The sequence below is a fragment of the Nomascus leucogenys genome, chromosome 8 (genome assembly GCF_006542625.1).
Source record: "Nomascus leucogenys isolate Asia chromosome 8, Asia_NLE_v1, whole genome shotgun sequence".
Taxonomy (NCBI): Eukaryota; Metazoa; Chordata; class Mammalia; order Primates; family Hylobatidae; genus Nomascus; species Nomascus leucogenys.
This window is the reverse complement of record NC_044388.1, coordinates 103,554,228-103,581,691: the sequence shown is the minus strand read 5'-3', so window position 1 is coordinate 103,581,691 and position 27,464 is coordinate 103,554,228. Positions and strand designations below refer to the sequence as shown.

The 27,464-nt window shown below is 48.1% G+C and overlaps 2 protein-coding genes and 1 non-coding gene across 5 annotated transcripts; 2 read left to right on the top strand and 1 right to left on the bottom strand.

The window, feature by feature from the left end:
• The first annotated feature begins 24 nt into the window (after positions 1-24).
• Positions 25-3,792, top strand: RPL12 (ribosomal protein L12). Of its 2 annotated transcripts, XM_030817849.1 has the most exons (7): positions 26-173; positions 651-724; positions 1,744-1,842; positions 2,091-2,172; positions 3,039-3,125; positions 3,470-3,582; positions 3,740-3,792. In XM_030817849.1, the coding sequence occupies exons 1-7, from the start codon at positions 137-139 to the stop codon at positions 3,743-3,745; spliced, it is 498 nt and encodes a 165-aa protein (XP_030673709.1). In that variant the 5' UTR covers positions 26-136; the 3' UTR covers positions 3,746-3,792. The 2 variants fall into 2 exon arrangements, with proteins under 2 accessions (XP_030673710.1, XP_030673709.1); XM_030817850.1 differs by having other exon boundaries at positions 25-173; positions 3,470-3,792.
• Positions 2,597-27,053, bottom strand: ZNF79 (zinc finger protein 79). 2 transcript variants are annotated; one of them, XR_004031430.1, is made up of 6 exons: positions 26,515-27,053; positions 22,550-22,638; positions 16,244-16,370; positions 15,457-15,552; positions 6,218-7,442; positions 2,597-2,960 (listed from the first exon to the last, which is right to left on the bottom strand). XR_004031430.1 is itself a non-coding variant. In XM_003264162.4 (5 exons), the coding sequence occupies exons 2-5, from the start codon at positions 22,580-22,582 to the stop codon at positions 6,274-6,276; spliced, it is 1,425 nt and encodes a 474-aa protein (XP_003264210.1). In that variant the 5' UTR covers positions 22,583-22,638; positions 26,515-27,053; the 3' UTR covers positions 6,099-6,273. The 2 variants fall into 2 exon arrangements, 1 of the variants encoding a protein (XP_003264210.1); XM_003264162.4 differs by lacking the exon at positions 2,597-2,960 and having other exon boundaries at positions 6,099-7,442.
• On the top strand, positions 2,832-2,961 carry LOC115836503. The gene has a single exon (XR_004031577.1). It is a non-coding gene; the product is annotated as a small nucleolar RNA SNORA65 (small nucleolar RNA).
• Positions 27,054-27,464: the final 411 nt, after the last annotated feature.

Here is a 27,464-nt window from a genome sequence, read left to right as displayed (position 1 = left end):
TAGCCGTGTTTTCCTGCCTATATCCGGCTTGTCCGCGCGATTTCCTGCCTCTCGGCTTTCGGCTCGGAGGAGGCCAAGGTGCAACTTTCTTCGGTCGTCCCGAATCCGGGTTCATCCGACACTAGCCGCCTCCATCATGCCGCCGAAGTTCGACCCCAACGAGATCAAAGTCGGTGCGTGCTGTAGTTGTGGCCGGGGCTGCGGGATGGAGCATCCCTCGGCCCCGCCCCGCGTGCAAAGCTTTCCCCGTATGGGGCTCTTAAAGCCGCTGCCTCCTAGAGGTCTTCCCGGTGCTGCGCTGCCCCGGCCAAGCCTCAGCCTTTCTGGGCCTTAGCTTCTTCACGTGTAGGTGGGGAGGGAGGACTGGACCACCTGTGGCGGCTTGGGAGCCCGCACGCCCTAGGGTAAGGCTTGTCTCCGGGCGTTTCGCCCCACTGGCCTGGGTTCGCGGGCGACGGGGCTCTCTCCACGCCTCCCCGGTGTGAGTTTCGGAGCTGCCCACACCCGAGGGAGGAGCGGGTGGCCCGCCTCGCGCTCTGTGCTGTTTCGAGAAGAGGCAGAGGGTGGTGTGTCCAGCCCCGGAAAGACGCTGAGAGGGCTGTGGCTCCGGGGCTCCCTCTGCAGAGACACTAACTCTTTTTCTCCCCCAGTATACCTGAGGTGCACCGGAGGTGAAGTCGGTGCCACTTCTGCCCTGGCCCCCAAGATCGGCCCCCTGGGTCTGGTACGTTATTCCCTCCAAGGGGCATTTTTTCACATTTGTTTGACTTTAAGCGCCGGCTCGTGGAGTCACGACTGTGCCAGAGGTGCCCTCGTGGCTTGGACTGTCACCCTCAGTAGGCCTGAGCCAGCGAACTAGTACTAGGTACCTTAGGAAGGTCGTGCGTGAATAATCGAACCCGGTGCCTTTAAATTGTAATTAGCTCCATGTGTCTCCACTGCTGCTTTGGTGTATCTGCGGGGTGGGCCCAAGGGGGAGTTTTGAAGTTAGGAGTGGCTTAGTGACGTTGGGCAGCCAATATCTATTTCCTCGTCAGGAAGTGGGCATGGCATTGTTGGGAAGATTAAATGGGGTGTGGGTGAAGATCCAGTGAGCGTTTCCAGCTGTGTCGTAGATGTAAACCTAGCAGTTAATGTGACAGGCTGTGTCTCATGCCTGCTGAGTAACTGCTGGCTTCCCCGTCATTCTGTCCTCTTGGATTTCCCTGAATTTCATTAGGCCTTTATTTAATCCTTGCACAGTGGTCCCCTGCCCCAAATGCTCTTCCCCATTGGTCTTTTTTAACTTGTATCTTAACTATTCTTCCTTGGTCGTTAGCTGGCACTTAAGGGACACTTAGCCTCCTGTTGAGGCTAAGGATTACTAGAGAAGAATTTCAGAGTAGCAAATAATCAGACCTCCATCCAGGAAGATGGACGTGGGTGGTCTGACATGGGAGCCTAGTATTTTGAAAGCTCCTTAGGTGACTCTAATGTCAGCAGGGCTGAAAATCCCCCTCCTTAAGCACATGGGCACTTAGGAGGGGGTCTAGGTTACATTGTGGCCAAGTCTGCACTTTACAGTTCTGGACAAGACAACCCCAACCCCCAGTTTATGCTATGGTGATATCTGTGCTCTGATTGAGATGGTGCCCTTAGGTACTTGAGATAGCTTCCTTTGTTGCCAAGTGAGAAGTGGTGGGCAGGTTTCAAGGCCGTGGTTGACCTCTGGACACCATGTTGATTACATGCCTTTATTTCTAGTCTCCAAAAAAGGTTGGTGATGACATTGCCAAGGCAACAGGTGACTGGAAGGGCCTGAGGATTACAGTGAAACTGACCATTCAGAACAGACAGGCCCAGGTATTTACTTGTGCTTGGTTTCGGAGAGGAGGGTGGGGGGACAGAGGTAGCAACCCTCTGGGATTCCTGAAGAGTATTTCTGCCACCAGAGGTGAGCTGAGAGTGATTTTACCTTGTTGGGGAGGCTTTGTCAAGAGTACGGACTTAGGGCAAAGACTTGGACAGTGTGTGGCCATGATTTTTGAGAGCCAGCGTGCATGGCAGTATTCACTGGAGGTGGAGTATTCACTCAAGAATCTCTTCTGCAGATTGAGGTGGTGCCTTCTGCCTCTGCCCTGATCATCAAAGCCCTCAAGGAACCACCAAGAGACAGAAAGAAACAGAAAAACAGTGAGTTGTCTTTTCCCTAGTTTGGTTTTGGTAATGGTTTGTGAGATGTTTGATATATGTGGCTGTATTTTCCCTTAAAGGAAACCTGGGGTTGACACGGGTATTGGGTGTTGATATGGTTAAGGTTGCTAGAGCCAGGTAGTATCAAAAAGTGCCACGTATGCTGGGTGGCTCACACCTGTAATCCCAGCACTCTGGGAGGCTGAGGCGGGCGGATCACTTGAGATCAGGAGTTCAAGACCAGCCTGGCCAACATGGTGAAACCCCATCTCCACCAAAAAGTACAAAAATTAGCCTGGTGGTGCTCGCCTGTAGTCCTGGCTACTCAGACGGCTGAGGCAGGAGAATCACTTGAACCCAGGAGGTGTGGGGGTTGTAGCAATGAGCCAAGATCGTGGCACTGCACTCCAGCCTGGGTGACAGTGAGACTCTGTCTCAAAAAAAAAAAAAAAAAAAAGTGCCACGTAGTCCCTGTGTGGGGCAGGCCCCAATCAGTGCATGTGGGGAAGATGTCAGCAACAATGACCTATAATCAGGAGACCACATACAGCTGTCAGGTACTGTGCAGTTTAACTGTCCCTGGCAATTTAAGCTTGTCATTTCTCTAAAACTGTTTCTGCCATGTCAGATTTGTGAAGGCTTGGTTTTGCCCTCAGCCACCCGCCACTGCACCTGACCAGGTCTCTGTTGGCTGGTGCAATCCAGTGGTGAGCTGATAGTAAATGCCAGCTTAGGAAACAGGGTTGTTCTTCATGTGGATGACTCTGTGCCGAAAGCATGGGAACAGCCTAGAAACAAAATGAAGGACACATGATCTGCTTTGGCTTCAGACTCTAACAAAGCTTTTGCTGTTTTTTCTTCTGCAGTTAAACACAGTGGGAATATCACTTTTGATGAGATCGTCAACATTGCTCGACAGATGCGGCACCGATCCTTAGCCAGAGAACTCTCTGGTAAGAGCAGGACAATGTGTAACCGCCGTAACTGTAGTTGTGTTTTCACTGAGTGATAACATTCTTCCTATTGAAGGGTGCTCAGTGAGACCCAAGATGGGGTGCAGTTTTCTGGGACTGAAAGAAAGGATGGATGGTAAATTGGATGTGTTTAATCTGGGCATCAAGGACCCATGGAAGCTTTGCATTCTGGGTTGTGGAACTAGATGGAGCTCTATATTCTATATTAGGGGAGCAGGAACCTCATTCCTTCCATTGCCTGCTATGAACCCCTTCAGTATTCCCCAGTATCTGTGGATTGTGAGGGACTGAGCCAGCACCTCCAATGCCACCATTTCTTAAAGGAACCATTAAAGAGATCTTGGGGACTGCCCAGTCTGTGGGCTGTAATGTTGATGGCCGCCACCCTCATGACATCATAGATGACATCAACAGTGGTGCTGTGGAATGCCCAGCCGTAAGTGACATTTTCATTGTTACAATAGGGGTGAAAGGGGGGCCACCCAGTGTATTCACAGAGATAAGCTGGGAAGTTTTGGAAATGGTTACTGGTGGGGTGGGATAATCCTTTTAAACTTTTCCTTTTACTGATTTTTTTTTTTTCTTTCCCACAGAGTTAAGCACAAAGGAAAATATTTAAATAAAGGATCGTTTGACAACTGGTGGATTTTCTGGTGTGGTGTCTTCCTTGAGGGAGCTAGCTCCTTTGTGGGGTGGTCAGTGGAGTCGGGGTGGCAGAACCTGTGGAGAAGTAACAAGCACCTTGTGGTGGGTAACAAAACTGCCCTGTATGGGCTGGGCTGAGCTCAGAAAGGAAGCCTTTCTTTTTTTTTTGAGACAGAGTTTCACTCTTGTTGCCCAGGCTGGAGTGCAATGGTGCAATCTCGGCTCACCACGACCTCTGCCTTCCAGGTTCAAGCAATTCTCCAGCCTCAGCCTTCCTGAGTAGCTGGGATTACAGGCACGTGCTACCACGCCCGGCTAATTTTCATTTTTAGTAAAGACAGGGTTTCTCCATGTTGGTCAGGCCGGTCTCGAACTCCTGCCTTTGGCCTCCCAAACTGTTGGGATTATAGGCATGAGCCACCATGCCTGGCCAGGAAGCACCTTTTGTAGACTATCAATCATGAAGCCTTTCCTAAGAAATGCTCTAACAGAAAACTGGAACACATGGGGAGTATAGCTCTCCATCCCTGACCAACTGAAGTTATGAGTGGGTTGGGGGCCCAGGACCCATTTTGCTAGCCATTCCAGTGCACAGCCAGGGCTCAGAACCACTGACCTGACCACTCTGCAAGTCCTGGACTAATCCTTTGGTCCTGTGAAAGTGAGGTTCACGTCATCTGTTGAAGTAACCATAAACTATTACTCCAACCTTTTCTCTGAACTCACGTGGCTTAAAGTATTTTCTGCTGTCTCTCTCACCTTTCTCAAGTCTCATCTTCCCACAGTTCTGTTCCTTCTGATGAACTTTCTAGAGCCTGTATTCATCACTGCCTTTTGTTTTGGGATGAACCCTGAAGCACTCCTGAGCAGCTTGAAGCACTGCCTGGGAGAGGATTCTGGGTACTGGAGTAAAGGGAGTTGGAAGTTGTAGCCCAGAGAAATTGATTTCCCCTATATGACTCATTTCTTTGCACATTAGTTTTTGCCAGTGTCTCTAGGTCAGTGCTTTTATGTCACCTCAGGTTGGAGAACTGCCTTAAGTGGAAAGGACTAACTACCTGGACCCCCTGAGTTAGGGAGAGGATTCTATTTCGGATACAGTGGCTTGTGCCTGTAATCCCAGCACTTTGGGAGGCTGTGGCAGGAGCATTCCTTGAGGTCAGGAATTAAGACCAGCCTGGGCAGCATAGCCAGACACTTTCTCCAGAAAACTAGCTGGGTGTGGTGGTGTGTGTGCCTGGCTACTTGGGATGCCGAGGTAGGAGGGTGCAGGAGTAGAGATTTCAGCAAGCTATGATTGTACCACTGCACTCCAGCCTAGGTGGTGAGAGGGAGGGGCTGGCACAAAAGCATTCCACTGTCCTAGAAGGGACTACCAAGTCACCAAGGAAACAGTAAAGACAGCAGGCCAAAGGCAAAAATCTGGATCTCTAATACAAGGGGTACACAACTGTTCTCCATGAGGGAGGAGTGAGAAGGAGGAGCCTGGGGCAGTTTATGACACCTGCCTCTGAGTCCAGCATGGCTGTCACACACCTCCCCATTCTCGGTGCTTCCTATTCTCCATGGAAAGGGATGTGCCTCTCGGTTCATTAGCAGCACGCTCTACCCTCAACACCAGTAACCTCTGGGTGGGCTATTTTTTTGTTAAGACGGAGTCTTGCTCTCACCCAGGCTGGAGTGCAGTGTTGTGATCTTGGCCCACTGCAACCTCTGCCTTCTGGGTTCAAGTGATTCTCCTGCTTCAGCCTCCTGAGTAGCTGAGATTATAGGCACATGCCACCACACCCGGCAAGTTTTTGTATTTTTAGTAGAGATGGGGTTTCACCATGTTGGTCAGGCTGGTCTCAAACTCCTGACCTTGTGATCTGCCTGGGTGGCCTCTAACAGCAACAAGCTCTACAAAGGCTGGGCCTGGCTGTGCTTTTCTCAGTTTTGGAACATCAAGGAATGTTCCCCACTTCAAGGAGATTGTGGTATTTCATAGGTGGCTCTAGAATCCCTTTTCTCACTTGTATTTACACCTCCCGCTGCCCCAAATTTGATGGTTTTTCAATCGTTTCTGGCCAACGCTCAGTTCTTTCACAACATTTCTCATTACTTCCAGGAGAAACTGCCAGCATTGCCCAAAGACTGGGCCAAGTTCTTTACTCATTGATCTGGTCACTTAACGCCGAATACTCAGGTTTCTGGAATGCTTACCAAATAAAGTGCTTTGGCCCACTGTCTGAATAAAGGCAAACCTGCAATTGAATGGAGCCCTGGATCTTTTGATGATTACAGAAGGTGTTAGCTGAGCGTCCACACACAGCATGTGAAATAGTGGCTATTTATTGAAGGTGTTTTTGCATGTGGCTCTGGGCTGCAGACTGTAAGTTAGATGTCTTCAGATGCTTTCAAGCCTTTAGCATTTCTCAGATCCTCACCCATCTGTCCTGAGTTGGCATGTCCAGGACTGTCTCCACTTCTACCATGTTCCTAGTTACTCTCCGGTGTGGAGTCTCTGATGTCTAACGAAGGCAGAGCTGCACCGGAAGGCCTTCCCACACTCGTTGCATTTGTAGGGTTTCACGCCTGTGTGGATTCTCTGATGCTGACTAAGGGACGAGCTCTGGTTAAACGCTTTACCACACTCATTACACTCATAAGGTTTTTCTCCGGTGTGAATTATGTGATGTCGAATGAGGGCTGAGCTCTCACTGAAGAATTTCCCACATTCATTACATTTATATGGCTTCTCCCCAGTGTGGGTCTTTTGGTGGATTATGAGATTGGTACTTTGGCTGAAGGCCTTCCCACACTCGCTGCACTTGTAGGGTTTCTCCCCAGTGTGAGTCCTCTGATGGTTTGTGAGGTTTGCACTCTGGCTGAAGGCCTTCCCACATGCGGCACATCTATAGGGCTTCTCCCCGGTGTGAATCCTCTGGTGCTGAATGAATGCTGCGCAGTAACTGAAGGCCTTCCCACACTCGCTGCACTTGTAGGGCTTCTCCCCGGTGTGAGTCCTCTGGTGGTTCGTGAGGTTTGCACTGTGACGGAAGGCCTTCCCACAGTCACTGCATTCGTAGGGCTTCTCTCCAGTATGAATTCTCTGATGCTGAACAAGAGCTGAGCAGTCACTGAAGGCCTTCTCACACTCGCTGCATCTGTAGGGCTTCTCTCCGGTGTGGGTTCGCTGGTGTTTGGTGAGGTTGGCGTTCTGGCTGAAGGCTCTTCCACATTCACTGCACTTGTAAGGTTTCTCTCCAGTGTGAATCCTCTGGTGCTGAATGAGAGATGAGCTCTGGCTGAAGGCCTTCCCGCACTCACTGCACTCATAGGGCTTCTCTCCAGTGTGGCTCTTCTGATGCTGAGAAAGGGAAGAACAGTAACTGAAGGTTTTGCCACATTCATTACATGCATATGGCTTTGCTCTGTGAGGTTTCAGGATTTCCGAGTTCTTGAAGCTCTTGGTGTGCGTCTCACATTTGCGAGGTCTCGCTTCCACGGGCACTGTCTGTTGCAGAGAGAGGACTGGTCTCAGATTGAAGCTCTTCTCAAGTTCACTGGTCCCATGGTCTGAATCCCCAGGGGGCATCTCTACACGTGGATCTTGGAATGAAGCTTCAGAAAGGGGTTGCTCTGGTGGTGATCCAGATATAATCTTCCAGCCTGAAAAAAAAAATGAAAAGCTGTTGTGTTCCCTTGGTGGCAGGAATACCAAAGGCTGAAGGAGTCTGGCCAAGCTCTTACACACACGTTTGGTGACTCATCTTTTTTTTTTTTTTTTTTTTTTTTTTTTGGAGCTGGAGTCTTGCTCTATCACCCAGGCTGGAGTGCAGTGGCGCAATCTCAGCTCACTGCAACCTCTGCCTCCTGGGTTCACACCATTCTTCTGCCTCAGCCTCCCAAGTAGCTAGGACTACAGGTGCCCACCACCACGCCTGGCTAATTTTTTGTATTTTTAGTAGAGACAGGGCTTCACCGTGTTAGCCAGGATGGTCTCGATTTCCCGACCTCGTGATCCACCCGCCTTGGCCTCCCAAAGTGCTGGGATTACAGGCATGTGCCACCACGCCCGGCCACCTCCTTTCATAAGAGTGTAATGGAGCCTACTACCTACTGAATTCAAGGCCATTGTAATGTCGTGGTGCAACGCATTACTCACGTTAGTGGTGATGCTGGTGTAAATAAACTTACTGCGCTGCCAGTCATATGAAAGTACAGCACATGATACTTAATAAACAACTATGTTACCAGATTATACATTTACTAAATATATATTTCTGAGACAGAGTCTCACTCAGGCTGGAGGGCGGTGGCACAGTCACAGCTCACTGCAGCCTCAACCTCCTGGGCTCAAGCAATCCTGCCAACTCAGCCTCCTGAATAGCTGGAACTATAGGAGCACAACACCATGCCTGGGTAATTTTGATATTTTGGAGAGACAGGGTCTCCCCACATTGGCCAGGCTGGTCTCGAACTCCTGGACTCAAGCGACCCTCCCGCCTCGGCCTCCCAAAGTGCTGGGGATTACAGGTGTGAGCCACCACACCCAGCCTATACCATGCTTTTAGTAGTTATTTTACCCTGTACTCCTTCCACTAAAAAAAAAGTTATCTGTAAAACAGCCTCAGGCGGGTCCTTCAGGAGGTTTCCCAGAAGGCATTGTTATTTTAGAGATGACAGCTCTGTGCTTGTTGTTGGCCCTGAAGATCTTCCAGTTGGACAAGATGTGGAGGTGGAGACAGTGATATGCATGATCCTGTCAGGTCTAGGCTAATGTGCGAGTTGCTTAGTTTTTAACAAGAGTTTAAAAAGTAAAAAATAGTACTACACACACACACACAGACACAGATTTTGAGACAGGATCTCACTGTCACCCAGGCTGGAGCATGGTGGCACGATCATGGCTCACTGCAGCCTCGACCTCCTGGGCTCAAGTGATCCTCCCAACTCAGCCTCTGAGCAGCTGGGACTACAGGCCCGTGCTACCACATCCAGCTAAGTTTTGTATTTTTTGCTGAGATAGGGTTTTGCCAAGTTGCCTGGGCTAGTCTCAAACTCCTAGGCTCAAGGGATCCACCCACCTCAGCCTCCCAAAGAAAAATGTGTAAAGTAAACTTAGTGTAGCCTAAGTGCACAGTGTTTCTAAAGTCTACGTACAGCAATGCCCTCAGCCTTCACACCCACCCACTCACCCAAAGTCCTGCAAGCTCCACTCATGGAAAGTGCCCTATACAGGTGTACCATTTTTTATCTTTTATACTGTATTTTTACCATACCTTTTCTTTTTTTTTTTTTTTGAGATGGAGTTTCGCTCTTGTTGCCCAGGCTGGAGTGCAATGGCGCGATCTTGGCTCACTGCAACCTTTGCCTCCTGAGTTCAAGCAATTCTCCTGCCTCAGCTTCCCGAGTAGCTGCGGTTACAGGCGCCCGCCACCACGCCTGGGTAATTTTTGTATTTTTGGTAGAGACAGAGTTTTACCATGTTGGCCAGGCTGATCTTAAACTCCTGACCTCAGGTGATCCACTCACCTCGGCCTCCCGAAGTGCTGGGATTACAGGCATGAGCTACCACGGCCGGCCTGATATGGAGCTTTGCTCTTGTTGCCCAGGCTGGAGTGCAATAGTGCGATCTCAGCTCACTGCAACCTCCACCTCCCAGGTTCAAGCAATTTTCCTGCCTCAACCTCCCAAGTAGCTAGGATTACAGGCATGTGCCACCACACCCGGCTAATTTTCTATTTCTTTTTTTTTTTTTTTTTTTGAGACGGAGTCTCACTCTGTCACCCAGGCTGGAGTGCAGTGGCACGATCTCGGCTCACTGCAAGCTCTGCCTCCCGGGTTCACACCATTCTCCTGCCTCAGCCTCCCAAGTTAGCTGGGATTACAGATGCCTGCCACCACGCCCGGCTAATTTTTTTATTTTTAGTAGAGACAGGGTTTCACCGTGTTAGCCAGGATGGTCTCGATCTTCTGACCTTGTGATCTGCCCGCCTCGGCCTCCCAAAGTGCTGGGATTACAGGCGTGAGCCACCGTGCCTGGCCAATTTTGTATTTTTAGTAGAGATGGGGTTTCAACATGTTGGTCAGGCTGGTCTCGAACTCCTGACCTCAGGTGATCCACCTACCTCGGCCTCCCAAAGTGCTGGGATTACAGGTGTGAGCCACCGCACCCGACCGTTTCCTGGAATTTCTATACACAGTCTTCAACCAGACTGCCTGGGTTCAAATCTGGGCTCCACCTCTTACGTGCTCTGTGACTTTGGGCAACTTATGTAATCTTTTGAAACCTTGGATTTATCACCTGTGAAAGCAGCTCCCTCATAGAATCACCGTGAGGATTAAATGAGTTAAGACACATAAAGGACCCAGAATGGTAGTTGAGACACAGTAAGTGCTATCTGCGTGGTTCTTGTTATCCTGGACCTTCTCCTTATAAACTATCCTAAAGCATTAAGTAGGCTTCCCTCAGAACTGCAAGTGCACACCAATGCCCCCAGTCAACCAAGAGCACAGAGGCCCCCATTGCAGGCTGAGAGCGTCTCTGTGTAACTTGGAGTCCGATCATCTATGGGTTTGACAGTTTTTGAAAGCAGACCATCTATTTGAGTAAAAAAATACAAAAGGAGAGGAAGAGTGACAAGAAGCCATGGGAAGAAGGGGCAATTCAGAGGACCACGTGATGCTCACAAATGGCCTGTCCCTCAGCTCACCTCTCTCGAGTGCTGGCTCCAGTAGAAGACTGATGACATCTCAGGCCTGACACACCCCAAACAGAGCTACTGATCTCCCTTTTAACCCAGCGCCTTTGTTAATCTTCCTACTTACCCAACTGTTCAGGCCAAAACCTAGGGTCATCCTTAATGCATCCTCCCCTACATCTCACATCCAATCCACCAGCAAGTCCTGTTGGCTTTAACACCAAAATATGTCCTGACCCCTCTCTTACAGGCCACCATCACCTCACATTCCCATGTCTGCAAAAGCCGCCTCCTGACATCCCCGCTCCCATGCCTGACCCCCGAATGTCCATTCTTCACGCATAACGCTGAATTCTTTTTCATTTTTTTTCAGCAGGGTCACTTGCCAAATGCTGAATTCTTTTAAAACATAAATCTCATCCCTTCCCTGCATCAAAACTCTTTAATGGCTTATTTTCTTAGGTGACTAAAATCCAATGCCTTACCATGGCTCCAGTGCCCCCACACAATCTGTCCCCTGCACACCACTCTTCCTCGTGTTTACTAAGCTCTGGCCACACAGGTCTTCTAATCCTTAAGCAAGCTCATTCCCACATCAAGGTCTCCACATATGCTGTGGCCCAGAATGTTCCTCTCCTAGGTCTCCTCCACACAGCTGGCTCATCCCCTTCCTTCAGATCTCGGCTCCCATATCACCTCTAAAGAGTCTTTCCTCTTCATCAGCTCCCAAACAGCTCCCTCCCCTCTATTCCCGACTCAGCCTTGTGCCCCACTCACTAATCCCTTGTGCCGCTTTATTTTCTTCACACAACTCATCACCATAAAAAGTAGATTAGTGGATCGGACACGGTGGCTTACACCTGTACCAGCACTTTGGGAGGCCGAGGCAGGCGGATCACAAGGTCAGGAGATTGAGACCATCCTGGCTAACACGGTGAAACCCCGTCTCTACTAAAACTACAAAAAATTAGCTGGGCGTGGTGGCGGGCGCCTATAGTCCCAGCTACTCGGGAGGCTGAGGCAGGAGAATGGCGTGAACCCAGGAGGTGGAGCTTGCAGTGAGCCGAGATCGCGCCACTGCACTCCAGCCTGGGAGACAGAACGAGACTCCGTCTCAAAAAAAAAAAGAAAAAAAGTAGATTAGTTATTGTTTGCTCAGTTTATGTTCTTCACGAAGATGTAGGCAGAGACTATGTCCTCATCCACCCTCAACAAAGGGGATACATATTACCCATGGCAGCTAAAATGATGCCAGGTATGTACCAAATGCTTAAGGCACATTTGCTGTTTGATGAATGATTCAATGAATCAGAATGAGTAGAACTGGCCGGCAGGGTCTGCGAAAGTGTTAACACCCACCACAGAAGTCCCTAAAGTGAGCAGCAGGGAGAATGGCAGTTTCAACTCCTGGGTCTGTCACTTGGGAGGGGTAGGGTAGAATAACCCAGGGCCCAAACCCAGCCCTCGGAGGCACAGTGATGCCCAGGACATGCTGTTAGAGCAGAGGCCATGTTGAGCTCCTCTAATAGCTAGAGTGCAAACTTGCCCCTGGCGACTTCTGTTCACTATCATATAGCTTACATAACTCTACAGCTGACAACTTTTTTCATATATATGTTAACTGGTGAAATAAGAAAGATTTTATCATCTACATTTTTCATATATGGAAACATGACTACATAATTCAGTGGTGTGTCTGGAATCCATGTAGTTAATGCATGGCAAGCAGGGATTGTGAGTATGTGTCTTTCATATTCACTGAGATATGAGATATACGTGTATATGTATGTGTGCGTGCATTGTGTGTGTATTTCACCCACAGTTCCTGGTTCATAACTCCCATAGCCACTGCTACAGTCTTTCTTTTTTTTTTTGAGACAGAGTCTCGCTTAGTTGCCCAGGCTGAAGTGCAATGGCACGATCTTGGCTCATGGCAGTCTCTGCCTCCCGAGTTCAAGCGATTCTCATGCCTCAGCCTCCCAAGTAGCTGGGACTATAGGTGTGTGCTACCACGCCCAGCTAATTTTTATATTTTTAGTAGAGATGGGGTTTCCCTATGTTGGCCAGGCTGGTCTGAAACTCCTGACCTTGGGTGATCTGCCCAACTCGGCCTCCCAAAGTGCTAGGATTACAAGCGTGAGCCACTGCGCCCAGCCATTGCTACAGTCTTTTGTTAAAACGTAACAGCACTTTAGGCCTCGGAAACAGAATCTCTCTCTCTCTGACCTCCCCCTGCCCTTCTTTCACCTGCCCAAGCAGGACTCTAATCTGACTGTGGGCCATATGACCCCCATTCCAGAGAATATCCTGCCCCATGCCCTGGAGGAAGGAATGCTGCACAGAGGCCAGGAAGAATCTGCACAGACAGGCTCTGCCAGGTGTCCCCACTCAGTCTACGGTGTTCAGTCAGGCGCTTTCTGTCCAATCTTATCTCAACATGCTGTCCGTGTTTCAATCACGCCTATCCAATGAATCAAAGGCCCAGGAGGGCAGGGTTTAGAGAGCTTCCAGAGAGCTGAACACATGGAGGCTCCTGCAGGGCGGTGGTCCAGGGAAGGCATGAAAGCTCCCTGCACCTTCCCCACCCCTCGTCCCATGCATCTCTTCATCTTCATCTTTTCTAAAATAAGTGCTTCCCCAAGTTCTGTGTCCTTTCTCTAATAAATTAATGTAATCCAAAGCGGGGTCGTGGGAACCCCAATCTGAAGCCAGTGTAGTTCTGGAGGCCTGGACTTGCGACTGGTGGGAAGGGGCAGGGGGCGCCTTGTGGGACTGAGCCCTCAACCAGTGGGATCTGATGCTATCTCCAGGTAGATGGTGTCTGCGTGCTTGGTGTGTGGGGGAAAACCTCAGCCCTTTTTGCTGACGGAAGTCTCCTATGTTGACTCCTGCTGTGTGTAAGGGCAGAGGTTGTGGTTTTCCGCTCAGGGGCACCCACACCAAGAGCTGCTTCTACTGCCCTACACTGCTGCCTCAGAGCACCTTCTTGGTGGAAATGCCCCTTTCCAACTCCTGTTTCTAAGGATGTGATGATTTCAACCTTTGGGGCCACTGTACTGGGGTGAACAGCGCCCCCATATCACGTCCACCTCAAAGTACAGAATGTGTCTGTGCTTGGAAACAAGGTCTTTGTAAATGTAGTCAAGCTAAAATGAGGCCATACTGGATTAGGGTATTTTAATGCCCTAAAAAGAAGGAAATGCAGACACAGATCGAGAATGCCACATGATGACAGGAACAGAGATTGGCGTGATGCAGCTAAAAGCCAATGAATGCTGAAGATTGCTGGCAACCACCAGAAACTAGAAAGAGGCAAGGGAAGATCCTTCCCAGAGCCTGCAGAGGGAGCCCGGCCCTGCTGACACCTCAGTTTCAGACCTCTAGCCTCCAGAACTGTGAGCGAATCAACTGCTATTGTTTTAGTCCACCCAGTTTGTGGTTATTTCTTATGAGAGCCCCAAAAAACTAATACAGCGACCTTTTCAGGGTCTTGAACCCCTCTGAGACTATGATGAACACTCTTCCCAGAAAAATGCCATTGTTCCCCTCGCCACTAAACACTGCTCTCAATTTCTGAAGCTCCACAGAGGACTTCAATCCTCTGTATAGACTGTAGAGAACACAGAGATGCCCAGGCAGCGGGGGCCTTGGGAGAAGGAAGCAGCAAGGCCAGGGAGGCTTCCTGCCACAGGCAGTGTCAACAAGCATGAGTGGTGCTGGGCACGCCACGAGGTTGAGGTAACATGCAACAGGCTGCTTAGAGGATGGTAAGATGGGAAGGAGAAGAGGCAGCCCCAGGGAACCATGCAAAGAATGCTCCAGGGGCTTTGTGCCCATTGCCCTATCAGTAGCAATAACTTACAACTTAAGAAATAAAGCGACAAATAGACAGGCTGCCTCTTTTTTTTTTTTTTTAAGACAGAGTTTCACTCTTGTCACCCAGGCTGGAGTGCAATGGCATGATCTCGGCTCACTGCAACCTCTGCCTCCCAGATCAAGTGATTCTCCTGCCTCAGCCTCCTGAAGTAGCTGGCATTACATGCGCCCGCCACCACACCCAGCTAATTTTTTTGTATTTTTAGTTGAGACGGGGTTTTACCATGTTGGCCAGGCTGGTCTTGAACTCCTAACCTCAGGTGATCCACCTGCCTCGGCCTCCCCAAGTGCTGGGATTACAGGCATGAGCCACCACGCCCGGCCCAGGCTGCATCTTTAGAAACATGTCAAATGTTGTCACCTCAAAGTGGTTTAATTCATTTGTACCTTTGATGCCTTAAGTCTCAAACATCAAGTGACTGGGTCCCCAGGGAAAAGCTGCTGAGGCCCTGCCAGAGGTGGCACCAGGGCAGAGGCTGAGAGAGATGAGGGGAGAGAGCAGCTGTACATGGGTGGTAAGAGAGATGCAGTGGAAACTATGGTCTCCTTTCCTTCTGTTTTCCTGGAGTTTCTTAGTATCAGCCCTTTGGAAAATTCTGGCATGGCCACGCAGTGAGAAAGGAGGAGCAGAATGAATTAAGGGGCCAGATGGGGTGGCAGCAGGAGCTGTGACCTGGCAGCAGGCCATACCCAGTGGCATGGGTAAAGGTGGCACCTAGGCTCCTCAGTGAGGGAGACCCCAAGCAGGGAATGTGCCAGCAAAGATGACTCTTGCTTCCCAACAATAAGGAAGGATACTCTTTAGAGGCCTGGAACATCACACATGCCCCCAAACACCTCCTGGCCCTGGGAGCCTCCATAAGGATGAGGTGAGGAAGAGTGTGTTTTAGAGGCAGACAGAGCTTGCTTCAAATCCCAGCCTTGCCACTATCTAGCTGTGAAGCTTTGAACCAGTGAGCCAGCCTCTCTCAGCTCCATTTCCTCATCTATAGAATGGGGGTAATAGCACCTCACAGTTGTTATGATAATCAAATGCATTCATGTGTGATTTAAAGGCGCTTTTGCTCCCAAGACTCCCACTGGCTAAGTGCTTGCTCACGTACCTGGAGAGGGACTTCGCAGGTCTTCGCCCTCCAGCATCCATGTGCCTTCCCTTTGTTCCAACTGGGAGTTCATGCCAGGCTGGGAAACTGGAAGTCCTATTCAACGGGAAAAAACAGGCTTTAGAAATTGTAAGTAAGTATGAACAGCCACCCAGAACTCAGGGGAGAGCAAGCAGGCCAGTCAGCCTGTTCATTTCATTCAGCCAACAAATACTTATTGAGCACTTACTTGGTGCCTGCACCAGGGGCTATAGCAGTACATACGAGACATGGTGCCAAGGTCTTTTTAAACATCCTTTTAATTTTAGAGGCAGGGTCTCATTGTGTTCCTCTGGCTGGTCTCAGGTGACTGTTCCACCTTGGCCTCCCAAAATGCTGGGATTACAGGTGTGAGCCACCTCACCCAGCCATGCCAAGGCTACATAAAACATTTCTGGAAGGAGCTAGGAAACAGCCTCAAGGAGGGGTCAAGCCAGGGAGCTAAGCTAAACTCACAAGTTCCCAATTTAGGAAGATGGAAACGTACTGAACATAGAGGAAATGACCTGAGGGTTACCCCACCTCTCCTGCGAAATGAGAGAATGGGGAGGTGTAGCCTTGGGGAAAGCAAAGGGAAACTGCCTATTTGCCAAGTGGGCATGCAGAGACCTTCCCCAAGAGAACAAGAGGAATAAACACCATCCCTCTGGTACATCACAGCAGTCAGAAACCCCTTCATACTGGAAAGCAAGTGCAACAGATTTTCAGAATTGAGTGATTCTAAATCTTAAAGAAACAGTTTCCTTACCTAGTAGGACAAGGTTCCTGCACTTTCCTGGTATCCCCTCCTTGAACTTGTCCCGTGGAGTAGACACGAGGCACCTCCACCCTTTCTGTGCAAAAGCTACTGTCACACTGCTGAAGAATGTGGATCCCTGAAAAAACAGGCACATTTCATCTTGCCAGTGGCCTTAGGATCTAGGGTGATAGGGGTGGTTAACGTTGGCAGTTTTGGGGGAGCTGGAAAAGAGTCTTTGAAAAGATTCAGGTCTCTGGGTAGTTGAAGAAAATGGCCAGGTGCGGTGGCTCATGCCTGTAATCCCAGCGCCTTGTGAGGCCAGGAGGTGAGGCAGGCGGATCACTTGAGGCCAGGAGTTCAAGACCAGCCTGGCCAACATGGCAAAACCCTGTCTCTACTAAAAATACAAAAATTATTTGGGCGTGGTGGCACATGCCTGTAATCCCAGCTTCTCAGGAGGCTAAGGCAGGTGAATTGCTTGAACCCAGGAGGCAGAGGTTGCAGTGAGCCGAGATCGCGCCACTGCACTCCAGCCTGTGTGACATGGCAAGACTCTGTCTCAAAAAACAGAGAAAGCATTTATTGATCACCAGCATTGCAGTGCCTAACACTATGATAATTTGACACACACACACACACCACTGTCTCTTGTCTTCACACATTTATAATTCTGGTAGACTTTATGTATAAATAGAGTGTGTGTGTGCGTGTGAAGTAACTGGGCAAAAATTAATGGGTGCTTGGGACTTGAAGAGGTAATATAGAAAGAGCAAAATTAGAATGTGAGTTGATGCAGTAAAGAATCAGGTACAAATTATCAAAGAAATGTGAAAGATGAATTTTCAAAACATTTAACAAATATTTCTGTGAACGCAGATATCACCCAGTACAGCAGGAGAGCCAGGTATGAGCACAATCAAATGTAGCAGGAGTCAAAGAAATAGACAGACAAGTTGCCAGGAGAACAGAAAGGCGGGGAGGGAGGACCACAGAGAGAAAGCAATTACTGAGCTGGCTTTGAAGGAGAAGGTTCCCAGATGGAGCAAGAGAAGGCTATCCAAGGCAGGAGAGGCACCATGAGTAGAAGCATGGAGGTGACACAGTCCTCGTATGTTTAGGAAATGGCAGGCAGTTTGGGTGAGGGGATGAAGAGTGGCAGAAAGGTTGTTGAGGTCAGAATGTAAAAAGCCTTGAATCACTTGATAAACGTGATGCTTTTATCCCTCAGGCAACAGGGAGCCGCTGGAAGGCAACTGTGTCTTGAGATGGAGGCATGGAGAGGTGGTTTTAAGAACTCCAACGGTGTCAGTGTCGAGTTGAGAGAGGATCCTGCTTGAGGAAAGGGACTAGATGCAAGGCCAGAAATGAACTTTGTGAGAGAAGAGCTGAGAATGAATCGAAGATGTTTCCTGCTTGAAAGACCAGACAGATGACAGTGTCATCACAAAGAGAAGAAACATGGGAAGAAGGGGTCTGTTAGCAAGGTAACTAGTTTGTTTTGGGGCCCACAGAGTTTAAGGTGGCCATAGGAAATCCAGGTGCAGATGTTCTATCACAGGTGAAAACACGGATCTGGAGTTAGGAGACTCTGGGCAGGAGCTGTAAGGCACACAGGTCAGCTGAAGAGTTCATGTAACAAAGCGGCACCTACTCTATGTAATGCATCCTCTGCTAGGTGCGGGGCGGGAGGACAGGGATAGCCAGATGGAAAGGGAAGAAACCAATCAGGAGATAACACACGGTATTAACCTAAGGCAGAAATCGTCTCCTGGTCAGGCCCCACAGGAACCTCAAACTCAACAAAATGCAACAGAGAAACCCATCTTCACCTGCTGTTCCTTGTCTGTTCCCAGCTCAGGGAACGAGGCCTCTGTTCACCTAGCTGGCCAAGCCAGCAACCTGGGTGTTATCCTCTCCTTTCCCGCGGCATCAATCCCTATTGATTCTTCCTCCTAATATCATGAGAAGTCACCCGTTTATTTCCACTCCCCTACCACTGCCTTGCAAACCAGCAACAATTTCCATATTGGAACCAGTCTCCAGGCCTCTGATTTTACCTGCTCTTCCAGTCCATTCATCACACCGAGAGGTACATTCAGTGGAACAAAGAGGGTCATCTTTTAAAACGAAGAAATATTTATGCCGGGCACGATGGCTCATGCCTGTAATCCCAGCACTCTGGGAGGCCAAAGCAGGTGGATCACCTGTGGTCAGGAGTTCAAGACAACCCTGGCCAACATGGTGAAACCCCATCTCTACTAAAAATACAAAAAACTAAAAAATATTTAAAATCTTTGTGTAACTTCAAAATAATCAGGAAAGTAATATCCATTATAAAGATATAAATGTCATGAACCAAATAACAAAGAAATATATAATACGTAAAGAAAAAGCTGCAGGAAACGCTAAGAGAAATTTAGAATATTAGGGTTTTGAGAGATGTTAAAATAACCCAGTCATTGACAATCCGCCCAAAGTGAATAAACAACAAAAAGAATAAAGATATGGAAGATGGAGCAATTTAATAAGGCTGAGCTGACAAGAGCTATCAAACTCTATACCCTGCAATCAGACTGTGCTGGCATTTTTTGTTGACAAGAGACACAAACTCCATCCTCATAAAGCACAGACCAGCCAAATGGGCAGATAAAGAAAGCAAAATAATAATTTTGGAATATCTAAAAAAAATAAAATACACAGCCAAAAAATCTCAACGTAAACAAGGAAGAAGGTGAGTTAAGGATTCAACTCAAGAAGTTAAAAAATGAATTTTTGGCCGGGCACGGTGGCTCACGCCTATAATCCCGGCACTTTGGGAGACCGAGGCGGGTGGATCACCTGAGGTCAGGAGATCGAGACCATCCTGGCTAACATGGTGAAACCCCATCTCTACTGAAAATACAAAAAAATTAGCCGGGTGTGGTGGCGGGCGCCTATATTCCCAGCTACTCGGGAGGCTGAGGCAGGAGAATGGCATGAACCCGGGAGGCGGAGCTTGCAGTGAGCCGAGATCGCACCACTGCACTCCAGCCTGGGCGAAACGGCCAGACTCCGTCAAAAAAAAAAAAAAAAAAAGAATTTTAAAATAAACCTGAGGAAAGCAGAAGCAAAAGATTAATAAAGAAAAAAATATATTAATAAAGGGCAGAACTGACAAGGAAATCCAAGAGCAAACTTTAAAAACGAAAATAAATAGCTAATTACCTAGTCAAGAAAAAAGGACAGTTCCTACTCTCATAGGACTATGTGAAAGAAACAATGTGTTAGAGAGCACCGCACTGGGACAAAAACAGACACGTAGATCCAGAAAGGAGAACCCAGAAATAAAGCTGCACACCTCTAACCACCTGATCTTCAACAAAGCCCACAGAAACAAGCAATGGGAAAAAGACTCCCTACTCAATCAGTGGTGCTGGGATAGCTGGCTAGCCATATGCAGAAGAGTGAAACTGGGCCCCTACCTTTCACCATCTACAAAAATTAACTCAAGATAGATTGAAGATTTAAATGTAAATCCTTAAACTATAAAAACCATAGGAGAAAAACAAGGAAATACCCTTCTCGACCTTGGGTCTGGAAAAGAATTCTTGGCTTAAGTCCTCAAAAGCAATTGCAACAAAAACAAAAACTGACAAGTGGGACCTGACTAAAGAGCTTCTATACAGCAAAAGAAACTATTAGGGCCAGGCACAGTGGCTCACACTTGTAATCTTAGCACTTTGGAAGGCCAAGGCAGGAGGATCACCAGAGGTTAGGAGTTTGAGAACAGCCTAGCCAAAAAGGTAAAACTCCATCTCTACTAAAAATACAAAAATTAGCCAGGTCTGGTGGTAATCCCAGCTACTCAGGAGGCTGAGGCACGAGAATCACTTGAGCCTGGGGGGCTGGAGGTTGCAGTGAGCTGAGATTGTGCCACTGCACTCCAGACTGGGTGACAGAGTGAGACTCTGTCTCCAAAAAAAAAGAAAAGAAAAAGCAACTATCAACAGACTCAACACACAACTGACAGAATGGGAAAAGATATTCAAAAGTTTGCATCTGACGAAGGTCTAATATCCAGAATCCATAAGAAACTTAAAGCAACAAACAAAAAACAAACAACCACGTTAAAAAGCAGGCAAAAGACATGAGCAGACACACTTAAAAGACATATAAGTGGCCAAAAAAGAGATGAAAAAAATGCTCATCATCACTAATCATCATAGAAATGCAAATCAAAACCATGACGAGATATTCTCTCACACCAGAAATAATGGCTAATATGAAAAACTAAAAAATAACAGATGCTGGCAAGGCTGCAGAGAAAAGGGAAAGGTTATCACTGCTGATGGGAAAGTTAACTAAATTAGTTCAGTCACTCCGGAAAAACAGTTCGGAGATTTCTCAAAAAACTTAAAACAGAGCTACCATTCGACCCGGCAATCCCATTACTGTGTAAATACTCAAAGGAAAAGAAATCATTCTACCAAAAGATGCATGCATGCGCATGTTCCTCGTCATGCTGTTCACAACAGCCAAGACATGGAGTCAACCCAGGTGCCCGCCAATGGTGGTCTAGATAAAGAAAATATACACGTGGAACAGGAAATGCATGTGGAATATGATGCAGCCATAAAAAAATGAAGTCATGTCCTTTGCAGTGACATGGATGCATCTGGAGTCCATTATCTTAAGTGAATTAATGCAGGAACAGAAAACCAAATACCGCATGTTCTTATTGATAAGTGGGGAAGCTAAACATCAAGTATATATGGACACAAAGATGGGAACAAAAACCGCTGGGGACTACTAGAGGGAGGAGAGAGGAAAGGGGGCATCAGCTGAAAAACTACCTATGGGGTACTATGCTCCCTTGAGTGATGGTATATCATCTGTACCCCAAACCCTGGCATCACATAATACAACCATTTAACAAGCCTGCACACGTACCCCTCAATCTAAAATAGTAAGGTGAAATTATTTAAGAAAAAAAAAAAAAAAAGAATGTGTTAGACATGATTTGATAGAATACGCAGTGAAATGGGAGAATGTTCATCGAATTCTGATGAGTGGAAATAAAAACATTACTGAGCAGAATAAACCCACTTTGGGAAAAATATAGAAAAGAGAGAATATGACCTGGGCACAGTGGCTCACACCTACAGTTCCAGCACTTTGGGAGGCTGAGGCAGGTGGATCACTTGAGGTCAGGAGTTCCAGGCCAGCCTGGCCAACACGGTGAGCCCCATCTCTACTAAAAATACAAAAATTAGCCAGGCATGGTAGGGCGCACCTGTAATTCCAGCTACTTGGGAGGCTGAGGCAGGAGAATCGCTTGAACCTGGGAGGTGGAGGTTGCAATGAGCCGAGATTGTGCCATTACACTCCGGCCTGGGCGACAGAGCAAGACTCCATCAAAAAAAAAAAAAAAAAAAAAGGAAAAAGAAAGAAAAGAGAGAATATGACTGAGGACACAACCCAAAATGTTAGGTGCCATCTTTCTGTGGGATTAAGAGTGATTTTTAACTTTTTGTGTTTTCTCTATTTTCCAGGTTTTCTGCGGTGAACATAAATTACTTTGTTCACCGCAGAAAACTTGTAAAAAACAAAACAAAACAAAACCAACAATGACGGGGTGGGGTGGCCCACACCTGTAATCTCAGCACTTTGGGAGGCAAAGGCTGGAGGATGGCTTGAGCCCAGGAGTTCAAGACCAGACTGGGCAACATGGCAAAACCCTGACTCTACAAAACTTAAAAAAAAAAAAAAAAAAAAGAGTTGGGCATGGTGGCACGAGCTGTGGTCCCAGCTACTTGGGAGGCTGAGGTGGGAAGATCGCTTGAGCTCAGGAGGTCGAGGCTGCAGTGAGTCGTGATTTCACCACGGTGCTGCGTTCTAGGTGACAGACTGAGGCCCTGTCTCAAAAAAAATAAAACAGGCCAGCCACAGTGGCTCACACCTGTAATCCCAGCACTTTGGGAGGCCAAGTCAGGCAGATCACTTGAGGTCAGGACCTCGAGACCAGCCTGGCCAACATGGTGAAACCCCATCTCTACTAAAAATACAAAAAAATTAGCTGGGTGTGGTGATGCGTGCCTGTAATCCCAGCTACCCGGGAGCTGAGGAAGAGAATCGCCTGAACCCAGGATGTGGGTGGAGGTTGTAGTGAGCTGAGATCATGCCACTGCACTCCAGCCTGGGTGACAGAGTGAGACTCAGTCTCAAAAAATAAAGAAAGAAAGAAAACAAACAAATGACAACAAAAAACAAGCCAACCCTATCACTAATATTAGGGGTGAAGAAAAGGATGCCTTCCAAAGTTAATTTCCAACTTACCCGGGGCCCAGCTGTGAGGAGACCAGCAGCCATTCCTTCCTCTCCTGTGTTTTCCTCTTGGGGAAGGGCAGAGTCTGGGGAAGGCAGTACTAGAGAAAGAGAAAAAAACTAATAAGGTTAAAAGCAGTTTATGAAGTCACCAATTCTCACTGTGAAGAGGGGACATAGCAAGTACCAGGGCACGTGGGCTGAATCTGCAGACCTGTAGTGTGATGTAAATTTCTCCATTCCCTCCTACCTCAGAAATTCCATCAACTCACTCAGATGTAGGGAGGCATTAGAGGGTTCACAGACTCCCAAGTATCCATGATCTACCACTCAGCAGCAGTGTGCAAATCACGTAACCTCTCTAAGTCTCATTTTTCTCATCTGCAAAATGGGGATGATAATCCCTTGTAAGGGATAATGTGCTGTGAAGATTAAAGGAACATACAGATAAAGCAGTCAGCAAATGCCCAGCACATAAGTATACAGTTTAAAGAGATTATCTATTGCTTAGTTCTTTGGAGAAAGTGACTCTGCAAATTTAAGGCATTTGCTTAAATGAAAAGAAGAGGGCTGGGCAGAGAGTCTCACTTCACACCATATATAAAAATTGACCCCAAATAGATCAGAGACCTAAAGTTAAGAAGTAACTCTTGGCTAGGTGCAGTGGTTCATGCCTGTAATGCCAGCACTTTGGGAGGCTGATGTGGGCAGACTGCTTGAGCCCAGGAGTTTGAGACCAGCCTGGGCAACATGGCGAGACCCCGTCTCTATTAAAAATACAAAAATTAGCCAGGCTTGGTGGTGCGTACGCATAGCCCTAGCTACTTGGGGGACTGAGGTGGAAGGATCGCTTGAGCCAGGGAGGTCGAGGCTGCAGCAAGTTGTGATCACACCACTACACTCCAGCCTGGTTGACAGAGTGAGACACTATCTCAAAAAAAAGAAAAAGGGGTAGAACTCTTAGAAGAAAACCATACATCTTTGAGAGGTTGGATTAGGCATTGATTTCTTAGATATGACACCAAAAGCACAAGCAGCAAAAGAGAAAATAGGTAAGTTGGATTTCTTCAAAATTAAAAACTTTGTGCTCCAAAAGGCTCTGTCAAGAAAGTGAAGAGGCTGAGTGAAATGACTCACATCTGTAATCACAGCCCTTAGGGAGCCCAAGAGTTCGAGATCAGCCTGGGCAACATACTGAAACTCCGTCTCTACTAAAAATACAAAAATTAGCCGTGGTGGCGCACACCTGCAGGCCCAGCTACCTGGGAGGCTGAGGTGGAAAGATGGCTTGAGCCCAGGAGGCAGAGGTTGCAGTGACCTGAGATCACACCATTACGCTCCAGCCTGGGCAACAAAGCAAGACGCTGCCTCAAAAAAAAAAGAATTTAGTTATTGACTGGGTACAGTGGCTCACACCTCTAATCCCAGCACTTTGGGAGGCTGAAATGCTGGCTTAGCACATAATTTTCTGTGTGTATTTTTTTTTTTTTTTTGAGACGGAGTTTCGCTTTTGTTGCCCAGACTAGAGTGCAATGGCACAATCTCGGCTCACTGCAACCTCCACCTCCCGACCTCCCGGGTTCAAGGGATTCTCCTACCTCAGCCTCCCGAGTAGCTGGGATTACAGGCGCGCACCACTACGCCCGGCTAAATTTTTTTTTTTTAGTAGATGGGGTTTCACCACGTTGGCCAGGCTGGTCTCAAACTCCTGACCTCAAGTAATCTGCTTGCCTAAGCCTCCCAAAGTGCTGGGATGACAGGTGTGAGCCACTGCGCCTGGCCCTACTAAATTCTTAAATGGGCAAAAGATTTGAACAGATATTTCTCCAAGCAAGAGATACAAATAGCCATTCCCTACGTGAAACTGAACATCATTAGTCGTTGGGGAACAGCAAATGAAAAGCACAATGAGAGAACACATCACACCTACTAACATGACTATAATAAACAAGATGGAGAATAACAAGTGTTGATGAGGGTGTAAGGAAACTGGAAACCTCATACACTGCTGAGAATAGAAAATGATGCGGCCACAGTGGAAAAAGTTCAGCAGTTCCTGTGAAAGTTAAACAGGGTTGTATGACGTAGTAGTTCCACTTCTAGGTATATGCCCAAGAGAAATAAAACATACACAAAAATTCATTGAAGAATGGATACACAAAATGTGATCTCTCCATACGATGGAATATTATTCTACCATAAAAAGGGATGAAGTACTGACGCATGGTATAACCTGGATGAACCTTGAAAATGATGTGCTAAGTGAGACACAAAAGGTCACATATTGGCGGGTGGATCGCCTGAGGTCAGGAGTTCAAGACCAGCCTGGCCAACATAGTGAAACCCCGTCTCTACTAAAAATACAAAAAATTAGCTGGGCGTGGTGGCGGGTGCCTGTAATCCCAACTACTCAGGAGGCTGAGGCAGGAGAATCGCTTGAACACGGGAGGCGGAGGTTGCGGTGAGCTGAGATTGCACCATCGCACTCCAGCCTGGGCAACAAGAGCAAAACTCTGTCTCAAGAAAAAAAAAAAAAAAGTCACATATTATGAGTCCACTTATTTGAAATGTCCTAGGCAAATCCATAGTGACAGAAAGTAGATTAGTGATTGCCAGAGACTTGTAGAGAAATGAGGGACTGGGGAGTGACTCCTAAAGGCTACGGGGTTTCTTCTTCAGATAACAAAAATGTTCTGGAATTAAACAGTGATGGTTGAAGACTGTGAAAATACTAAAAACCACCGAATTGTTCACTTTAAAAGGGTGAATATTATGGTATGTGAATGATATCTGAATAAAATATAGATCTGGATCCTGATCTTAGGACAGACCTTCTGTTACTAAGAGTTATCTAACGTGACAGCCCTTCCTTTCCTCTTTTGTAGTATGGGGAAGATGACGACCCATCTGCTCTGCTTTCCCGGGTCTCTGGGAAAGATAACACAAAATACTGGATGTGAAATTGCACTCTCTACTCTTCAAGTGCAAGACCAAACATAAGGATCTCTTGGCCAGGAGCAGTGGCTCACGCCTGTAATCCCAGCACTTTGGGAGGCCGAAGCCAGTGGATCACTTGAGGTCAGGAGTTTGAGACCAGCTTGGCCAACATGGTGAAACCCCGTCTCTACTAAAAATACAAAAATTAGCCGGACGTGGTGTCGGGCACCTGTAGTCCCAGCTACTCAGGAGGCTGAGGTGGGAGAATCGCTTGAACCTGGGAGGCGGAGGTTGCAGTGAGCCGAGATTGCGCCACTGCACTCCAGCTTCGGCGACAGAGCGAGACTCCGTCTCAAAAACAAAACAAAGCAAATATAAGGACCTCTTGATCTTGGGGACAGCACCAAATTCTGGATGTAAAATTGCACTTGTAGAGTAACAGACCAAATACAGTTGATCTAGGGGTGAACAGCAGAGGTGTTGGTGGTTAAGACTTAAAAGAGGTTGCCTGCTTACACATTTGTTCTGTACCACATTCAGGGTGCTTTCAAAAGTGTTATTTCATTTGAGAATTACAATTCTCAGAGGTAAGCAAAGTAGTTAACGTTATTTTGTCCTTTCTTCCATGGAGAAATACAGGTTAAGAGACCTGGCTGGTACCTCACAGCTTTCACAAGAACCTGTGCCTTCTAATTGCAAATTCCCCTGTCCTCCACAACTTCACAGTCCTACTGGGCTGGCCTGCCCTCAAACTTTCCCGGGCTTCCAGGCATCCCTGGCTGCTTCGAGAAGGGCTAGAAAGAGAAAAGCGACAGAGGAGTCCTCAGGAACCCACTTCTCCTACTCTCCACTGTCATTGGTCCATCAGGCAGACTGGGGTACGTGGTACAATACTCAGAACTCACGCAGGTCTAAGGTCCTCAAACTTTTTTGACCCCCGAATTCTTTACTCAAAAAAGGACTGTAGGGGGCACATGTTCTCAAGATCTCCGGGGGCTGTGTCACGGGCAAAGAAAGAAAAAATGATTGTTTCCAACTACCTGTAGGAGAGATAAAGAGAGTTCTGATCCGGCTCACACAGCGGCAGTCGTGGGCAAACGAAGCAGCAGCCGATCTCTTGACGATCGCTCCCTCTACCACTCCTCACCTCCTTCCTCCAGCATTTGAGTCCCACCTTGCGCCACAGCCTCCCAGCAGTTCTCTGGGCGTCAGGGTCTATCTACAGCAGCCCCCACCCCGTTCTGCAGGGCTGCTCTGACGGTTCCCAGGCTGGACTCTTCCTCTCCAGCGTCTCCCCGTAGAGGCACGGTCTGATCCTGCGGTGCTGGGTCGCGGGAGCCCGGACTGGGCCTGCCCAGCCGGGTGTTCTACTTCGTCTCCCGAGTCACAGCCACTCTTTGGCTCGGCCTCAAGCAGGACGCGGTGAAAATGCCGCTGCTGGCTTTCTGAAAAACGATTGGCAGCTGGCAACTGTCAACAATCGACGGGCAACCGCGAGAGCTTAAGAACCGCTGTCCAAGTACTGCCCAGCGCCAGGTCCTTGCTCCGGCGCCAGAGGGACGCGCCTGATTGGCGCCACTTCCGGTCACGCGCACATGCCCCGCGGCGACCCCACCGCGGACTCCATTTCCCAGAAGTCGCCGCGGGCCTGTTTCTGGCCAAAATCATTTTCATTCCTGCCGCCAGGTTTGTGATACACACACGCTCAGGGATTGTACTTCCCAGAGAGGCTTCCGCCTGTGCTTGCTCCCAGAATCTATTATCCAGCGTGCTTTTTTGTTGCACACGTCTTTATTTAATTTAATTTAATTTAATTTTATTTTATTTTATTTTTTTGAGACGGAGTCTCGCTCTGTCTCCCAGGCTGGAGTGCAGTGGCGCAATCTCGGCTCACTGCAAGCTCCGCCTCCCAGGTTCACGCCATTCTCCTGCCTCAGCCTGTCCGAGTAGCTGGGACTACAGGCGCCCGCCACCACGCCCGGCTAATTTT